Raw genomic sequence first — 9099 nt, 5'->3', positions numbered from 1 at the left:
TGTATTAAGTATTTTTATGATGAGAGATGTTAACTTGTTGTAGTGAAAAGGAGTTTCTAGAAAAGTGGTTGCTCAAGGTAAAAGTTGACCATAAATTCTTTTTTCTTAAACAGCTTTATTGAGAGGTATATTGATAGACAAAGAACTGCACAATTTGATTAGTTTGGACATCATACACCTGTGATACCATCACCATAGTCAAGGTAATGGACATACCCAACAAGTTCTGGCCCTTTCTTTTTAGTTTTAGTTGTGTGTGTGTGTGTGTGTGTGCGCATGTGAGTGTGTGTGTGCGTGTGTGTTAAGAACACTTACGTGAGATTTACCCTCTTAACATATTTTGAAGTACACAATACCATATTATTAACTATAGGCACTCTGGTGTACAACAGACCTCTAGAATTTATTCATGTAGCATAACTAAAACTTTGTATCCATTGAACAATAACTCCCCACCTCCCCCATACTGGTAACCACTATTGTATTCTCTGCTTCATGGGTTTGACTATTACAGATCCCTATACAAGTGGAATAAACTCTTAAGAAGCTCTCAATACCTTAAAAAGAACAGAGCAATCAATAGATAAACCCAGATCGAATGAACAAATGGATGAGTGGAATAGAATAAAATAGAACAGGAAAGAATAAGTAGTTGAAACTTTTCCTGCCCTAATGCAGCAAATGACTCAGAGCGCAACCACAATTGGCATAATTTTAAATATTTAAATAAATGGAAATTGAAATGAATTCATAACAGATGTCTTTTTTTATGCAATTAATGCTTTTTTTTTATGCACTTAGGAGCTGAAGTTTCCTGGAATCATTTTTAAGAGGAGAGGAAACACAGACTCATCTTCCTAGAAAAGGGACTTTTAAGTGATAAAGCACTATGGATCCAATTTATATTCCTGAAGACTTATCCGGTTGTCCAAAATTTGGGAATAAATCTTGTCCTCCCGTAAACCGCTCTTTGCATGTCCGAGTGATAATGTATTCAATTATGACTGCAGCCATGTTTATCACTATCTTTGGAAACTTGGTTATAATGATTTCCATATCACATTTCAAACAGCTTCACTCTCCCACAAACTTTCTGATCCTCTCCATGGCAACCACCGACTTCCTTCTGGGTTTTGTCATCATGCCATACAGCATGGTGCGATCAGTGGAGAGCTGCTGGTATTTTGGGGATGGCTTTTGTAAATTCCATGCAAGCTTTGACATGATGCTTAGCCTAACCTCCATTTTCCACCTCTGTTCCATTGCTATTGATCGATTTTATGCCGTGTGCTACCCTTTACACTATGCGACCACAATGACCACCTCCATGATAAAGCGACTGTTAGCATTTTGCTGGTCGGCACCTGCTCTTTTTTCATTCAGTTTAGTTCTGTCTGAGGCCAACGTTGCCGGCATGCAGAGCTACGAGATTCTTGTTGCTTGTTTCCATTTCTGTGCACTTACGTTCAACAAATTTTGGGGGACGATATTGTTCACTACATGTTTCTTTACTCCTGGCTCCATCATGGTTGGTATTTATGGCAAAATCTTTCTTGTTTCCAAACGACATGCTCAAGTTATCAGCAACATGCCTGAAAACACAAAGGTGGAAGTGAAAAAAAACTTATCTAAGAAAAAAGACAGGAAAGCAGCTAAGACCCTTGGAATAGTAATGGGGGTGTTTTTAGCATGCTGGCTGCCTTGCTTTCTTGCTGTCTTGATAGACCCATACTTAGACTATTCCACTCCCATAATAGTACTTGACCTTTTAGTGTGGCTTGGGTACTTCAACTCTACTTGCAACCCCCTCATTCATGGGTTTTTTTACCCATGGTTTCGGAAAGCTCTTAAGTACATATTGTCAGGCAAAATATTTAGCTCTCACTCAGGAACTGCAAACCTATTTCCTGAGGCACATTAATAAAAAAAAAGCTATTACAAAAGTGAAGAGAGTATTGAAAATGAGACTTATCATTTTGGCCTCATGCCTCGCATTAATGATACTATTGAATTTCAGTAATCTGGATAAGTGTCTCCTAACATGCACAACAGTTACCTTCAGTATCTTTGACCCATCAGGCATCAGCCGTGTATTAACTGTGACCTCTATCTAATCAACACTCCCATCTGACTGGGGGAAAATACACAAAAGAAGTATGAAACATTTCAGAATAGGTTGGCCTCTACTTACACACGTGAGACAATTATAAACCCATAAAACAATCAATGTAAGAATAAAGAAAATAAAGTGCTAATGGTTTTGGTTGCTGACTACACTCTAGGAATTCAGAAAATAGATTATTGAGGCCTGCGGACCCATGGAGAAAGTGTGACATAAGGTTGGTCTATACTACCAACTAGCAGTCAGTCTCCTTTATTGTTTGGCTTGGGAGAATTATTAACCATCATTATATGAATTATTCAGTCATTTCCTGACACCCCGAAGCTTACTACAAAGAGCTGCCCATTGGAGAAGCAGTTGATTACAAATCATCATATGCAATTTGAGCTTTTATCCTTGTGATTTCTCACTCCATGGTTTATATTTGAAATGACTTCCTGTTTCTTTGTCCCCACCTTCTTCCTCTGCATGCTGTGTCTACACCACCTGCCAGCAATCACAAAGCCTCTCCCTGTACTCGTTTAAATCATTTTCTCTGTAAGTTGCCCTGCCATCCTGCCAAATACATTTCATCCACACCACAATGCCTATGATTTAAGTCAGATCATGAATGTTTGGTGAGAATCCTTCCAGTGATTCTTCTGTGAAACATTAAGGAAAAACAGAAACTTCCTTTTATCTGATAGATTGGAAAACACATGCATATGTGTTACAACCATGTGCACATCCTGTCCTACGTTGGATTAAGTTGTGGGATGGAAAAGAGGAGGAGCAGAAGGAGGGCAGATCGCTCCTGAATCCAAGTTCAGCTTTAGGTCAGACTTTGAATAGGCAAATTTAATTCTGGCTTTTTCCCGACTCTCTTCTAAGCCCTTCTCTCCCCATACCCTGACATCCATGTTCTAGGTCCAGCTATGGACAATCATTGGGCTCCACTTGTGCCTTGAAGGACAACATGATTCCATAAGGATGATTCCTCTTCACCATCATTACAGTTTTCATTCCCTGTACTTGTTGGTAGAAAAGCAAAGGGGTGTAATAAATGCATAATTGAATGCCTGCCAAAATATTTACTAATGCAATGCAACTGCTCGTCTTGAGACGAGAGGGAGAGAGATTGGGTATGAGTAGCACTTCCTGGCTCCTTCTTCCTGAGAGTCCCAAAAGACTGTGGACACCACCCAAGTATACCTCTTCCCTCACAGTTGACGACCAGGGGGCCTGGCTGGCTCAGTCAGTAAAGCATATGACTCCTGATCTCGGGATCTTGAGTTTGAGCCCCATATTGAGTGTAAAGATTATTTTAAAAAAATTATCACAGGGGCGCCTGGGTGGCGCAGTCGGTTAAGCGTCCGACTTCAGCCAGGTCACGATCTGGCGGTCCGTGAGTTCGAGCCCCGCGTCGGGCTCTGGGCTGATGGCTCAGAGCCTGGAGCCTGTATCAGATTCTGTGTCTCCCTCTCTCTCTGCCCCTCCCCCGTTCATGCTCTGTCTCTCTCTGTCCCAAAAATAAATAAACGTTGAAAAAAAAAATTTAAAAAAAAAATTATCACAGATGAAGACCTTACAACTGACTTGCTGACTGTAGATAGAAATCTATTCTAAATATAAATGGAATAATCTATTGGAATAGATTCAGCTAGGCAATGCATGTAATAGATAGCTCTAAGGCTATAGGAAAAGTCTCTATTCATTGATATAGATATTGAGTCCTCAATAAAGGATATAAATATTCATCATATGCCTTCCGTCCCATCTGTGTTAACTAGTGTTCTTGCCTCAGGTTTCACAGCTTTCTGATCTACTCTACACAGTTTTCTGAAGTTAACAACTTTCTTCTTAAACATCTTCCGTTGTTTCTATGCTAGATTCCCTCTATTTACACTAGTGGGGAGCACAGATTAAGATTAGGATTAAGGGGGTCCCTTGCTGTGGGGTGTCCAATGGCATTCTACCAATGAGAAGCACCCACAAGAGATCGAAGGATGGACAGAAGTTGAAATCAGGGTAATGCAGATAATCTCTCTGTCACATTGCCCTGGAGTTGGCTGACTTCATACAGGAAAGGACATGTGGAGTCCCTCTCCATACAACTATTCTCTCAAGTTCCCATAGCCACTCCCTCTCCCTGTCACTTAGGGCCCCACAGGGTGGTGACTCTATGCTATTGGTGCCCCTGGATAGTAGGCTGTTTCTTGCTGGTTTTCTTAATGCTGCCCACATCATTGTAAATAGTCCCTTTATTAAACTCTCCTCAATCACCCAGGTTGATTGTGCCATCTGTTTCCTGCTAGACACATGGTGAGTGTAGCTTTCATTGCTCTAAGACAAAGTTTTGAAATTCTTCTCAAAAACATCAAGTCTGTCCAAACCCAACTTGGCCTTTCTTTGTGTTTTCACATTTAGTCACTTCTCTGAAGGGATTGTTGGTGTCCAATAAATCATTCTTCTGTTAGTCCTACCTGGGGGCAACTTGCCTTCCTCCTCTACCTGACAAACTTTTTATTTTTAAGATCAGTCATCAATTTGAGATTTATGGTGTCCTTTTTGTGTATAGAAAAGATTATTTGAGGTAATTTTGGCTTCTAAAATTAATCTTTCACTTACAAAATAATAATATTGAAAAACGTAGCTCTTCCTTAAAAATCTTATTTAACTTATAAGTTTTATTTAATGGTAACATATAAACTATAATTTATAAACAGAATATAGTTACTCTATTTCCACAGTTAGTAACTTCTAACATCTTTAAGGGGCAAATACAGCCTATTTAATTGAATTATCTTAATATTTTATTTGTATTTATCAAATTAAAATGTTCAACTTCTCTTTTTTGTAGTTTTTAATTTTTTTAATTTTTAAAATTTTATTTAATTTTATTTTAAGTAGTCTCCATGCCCAACATGGAGCTTAAACTCACGACCCCAAGATTAAGAGTTCCATGCTCTACCAACTGAATTAGCCAAGAGCACCCCTTAATTTCCCTTTCGAAAATTTGTCAGACTAATGCATAAAACTTTTCCTAGTACTTAGAAACTCTTGTAGACTTAATGACTTACAAATATGGTAATTTCAAGATTCTTTTGTTTTATCTTATTATTTTTTTTATTTTAAAGAGAAAGAGAGAGCATGAGCAGGGGAAGGGGCAGAGGGAAAGAGAGTGAGAGCATCCCAAGCAGGTTCCACGCTCAGTATGAAGCCTGACACAAGGCTCAATCTCATGACCTGGGATCATGACTTGAGTTAAAATCAAGAGTCAGATGTTCAATTGACTGAGCCACCCAAGCGATCCGGTAATTTAAGATTCTTAGCAATTATAATAACATTTATAGACTTACCAAACTTTTCTTGGGCCTTTCAACTTAAAAATCATGGCTAAATTAATTATTTAATAACAGATTTTATACAACAGAATAAGAGGCTTCTGCACAGCAAAGGAAAACAATCAACAAAACTAAAAGACAACCTACTGAATGGGAGATTATACTTGCAAATGACCTATCCTATAAAAGGTTAGTATCAAAAATGTTTAAAGAACTTACACGACTCAACAGCCAAAAACAAATAATCCAATTAAAAAATAGGCAGAAGACATGAACGGACATTGTTCCAAAGAAGACATCCAGATGGACAACAGACACACTAGATGCTTAACATCACTCATCATCCGGGAAACGCAAATCAAAACCACAGTGAGATATACCTCACACCTTTTAGAATGGCTAAAATCAAAAAAAGAAAAAAAAAAAAAAACAAAACAGAAGAAAGAACAAATTTTGGCAAGGATGTAGAGCAAAAAGAACCCTCTTGCATTGTTGGTGGGAATGCAAACTGCCGCAGGCAGTCTGGAAAACAGTATGGCTTTTCCTCAAAAAGTTAAAAACAGAAGTACTCTATGATCCAGTAATCTCACTACTGGGTATTTACTCAAAAAATACATAACCACTAATTCAAAGGGATACATGCAACTCTGTTTATTGCAGCATTATTTATAATTGCCAAATTATGGAAGCGGCCCAAGTGTCCATGAATGGATAAAGAAGAGGTGGAATATACATGTATATCAATATTATTCAGCCATTGAAAGGAATGAAATCTTTTTAATTTGCAACGACATGGATGGAGCGACAGAGTATAATGCTAAGCAAAATAATTCAGTCAGAGAAATACAAAAGCTATATGATTTCACTCATATACAGAATTTAAGAGACAAAACAAAGACAAAACAAGAAGAGAAAGAAAGAGAGAGACAAACCAAGAAACAGACTGTTAACAATAGAGAACAAACTGGTGATTACCAGAGAGGACGTAGGTGGTGAGGGGATGGGTGAAATAGGTGATGGGGATTAAAGAGTTCACTTATCATGACGAGCACTGAGTAACGTATGGAATTTGTTGAATCCCTGTATTATCTACCTGAGACAAATATAACACTATATTTTGACTACACTGAATTAATATTTAAAAACTTAATAAAAAAGCCCTAAAGAAGTAGGAAAATATTCCATACTAATGGATTTAAATTCTCAATATGGATTGAAGATGACAATGCTCCCTGTCGATGTATAGGTTAAATGCGATCCCAATCAAAAGCCCATCAAGATGTGTGTGTGTGCGTGTGTGTGTGTGTGTAAGTTGAAGGGCTGATTCTAAAATGTTCATGTGGAAATGCATAAGATATAGAAAACAATCTTGAAGAAGAACAAAGAGGACTTTCCACTACCAAATATCGATTACTACTACAAAGCCATAGTAAGACAGTGTTATAACGGTGAAAGGATAGAACGGAATAGAAAGCCCAGAACCAGTTCCATATATATTTGGTTACCTGACATGAGATCAAGGCACCGCTGCATTTATATATACTGTGATTCCATTTATAAAAATAGCAAGAACAGGAGGGGCGTCTGGCTGGTTCAGTCAGAGGAGCATATGACTCTTGATCTTGGGGTATTGAGTTCAAACCCCATTGGGTGTAGTGATTACTAAATAAATAAAGAAAGACACTTTTAAAAAAATGGCAAGAACAGGAAAAACTAATTTTTGATGAAAAAAGTCAGAATAGTGGTTACCCATACGGGAAGAGGTGACTAGAAAGGGGCACAAGAGAACCATCTACATACTGGAAATATTCTAGGTCTCTCCTGGATTATGGCTATACAGGTCTATATGTATTCAAAATCTCATAAGCTGTATGCTTGATATTTGTGCATTTACTGGGTTTGTGTTGTACTACAATAAAAAGTTTTAAGAATATAGAAAGGAAAAAAATAAAAACACTTTTTAAGTGGGAATCACAAAGCTATGGTGATAAATGCCCTAACATACTAAATTCTTTTAAACATTACAAATACTGAAAATGACACATATACAAAGATTACTTTGAAACTGAATATAAACTATATTAATACTAAGAATTTGAATTACAGATCCTTCACAAGCATGAATATAAGGGTTTTTATACGCAAAATTTTAATAAATTTAAATGATATAAATAAAGTAAATATAAATGATAAAAATAAATAATAAATTTAAATGATATAAAGAAAAACTTTAAAAAAATCTTTTGAGGGGCGCCTGGATGGCTCAGTCGGTTGAGTGTCCGACTTTGACTCAGGTCATGATCTCACAGTTTGTGAGTTCGGGCCCCTTGTCAGGCTCTGTGCTGACAGCTCAGAGCCTGGAACCTGCTTCAGATTCTGTGTCTCCCTCTCTCTCTGCCCCTTCCCTGCTTGCACTCTGTATCTCTCTCTCTCAAAAATAAATAAACATTAAATTTTTTTTTAAATCTTTTGAAAAAATTTTAAAGAGACTGCGTGCATATTAAAAAATGCAAAAGGAAGCAAAAACTGTGCACTAAAAAATAAATTTCCCTCTAATCTGTCCTTTTGGCTTGCAGACTGCTTTTTCAGAGGCAATTACTTTCCTGTGTATCTTTCTAGAAATACACAGGCACATCCACAATCATATATGTACACATTGTTCTCACGTACTTTTTTTGAAGATGGCAAAATACTATACATGCTGTTCTGCAACTTGATTGTTTCACTTAGTAATATTAGGGATTCATTCTCTATCAGGAAACAGTTTTTCCTGATTTTTCAAAAGCTCTAAAAAATATTCCATTATTTGGAAGTATCATAATGTGTATAACTGGATTTCTACTGTTTCTGATTTCTGTGGTAACAAATCATGGTGCAATAAATATCCATGTAAGCACATATCTATTTATTGAGTATATCAGCAAACACCTTAGTTGTTTGCTTTTGATGTTTATTTTACTGCATTTCCATGATTGCATTATATCACTTCTCCCTTTGTGGTTCAATACAGTGCTTAGTTATCAATGTCTACCCAGAGGGATACAGAACAGAACATAGTGATAAGCTAGAACTAAACCCTGTCCTCTGGAAATTTGAATCTTAGTGAGGGAAAAGAAAACAGGGCAGATGAACACATATTTTGCAAAGTTTTTCAAGAATAATATACCTGACCTGAACCATGTAAATCTTGTGTTTAATTTAGATCTATTAGTTATTTAGTGTATGAAGGAAATCCTTCTGAAAATTCAAGCGTGCAATTTATAGGTACCTGTTGATCTGGTTTGTCTTTTCCTTCCTTACTTCCATTCTTTTTTTCTTTTTTACTTTATTCTTTGTTCTTTATTTTAGTCTCTATAACTTGATTCTTATTTCTTTTATTTTACTTACTTTATTCTTATTTATACTTTATCCTATATTACTTTATTCAACTTGGGGGATAAGCCACTGAGAGTGGGCTGCTGGTAAATTAATGCCAAGGAAAGAAAAGATCTTCTTAAGGTCAAAAGGATGCAATTGTTTTTCCTTTTTGCAAATTAAGCTCTTTTAGTAATAATTAAGTCCTGGGGCTCCAAAAGTCCCCTGTGCCCCAGGAGAGCTGGGATGATGGATTGGACAGCTCAGAATCTGACTGTAGCAGCTAAGTGTGTGCTTTAT

At 37.0% G+C, this 9099-nt stretch overlaps 1 protein-coding gene across 1 annotated transcript; it reads left to right on the top strand.

The window, feature by feature from the left end:
- Positions 1–889: 889 nt before the first annotated feature.
- Positions 890–1921, top strand: LOC115513434 (trace amine-associated receptor 3). Its single transcript, XM_030314619.1, has one exon. It carries the CDS (start codon positions 890–892, stop codon positions 1919–1921), a length of 1032 nt encoding a protein of 343 aa, XP_030170479.1.
- Positions 1922–9099: the final 7178 nt, after the last annotated feature.

This window comes from Lynx canadensis, chromosome B2 (assembly GCF_007474595.2).
Source record: "Lynx canadensis isolate LIC74 chromosome B2, mLynCan4.pri.v2, whole genome shotgun sequence".
NCBI lineage: Eukaryota > Metazoa > Chordata > Mammalia > Carnivora > Felidae > Lynx > Lynx canadensis.
This window is presented reverse-complemented; position numbering and strand designations above follow the sequence as displayed.

Coding starts and splice junctions, on each gene's coding strand:
- LOC115513434 (XM_030314619.1), top strand. CDS start 890: ATGGATCCAATTTATATTCCTGAAGACTTATCCGGTTGTCCAAAATTT.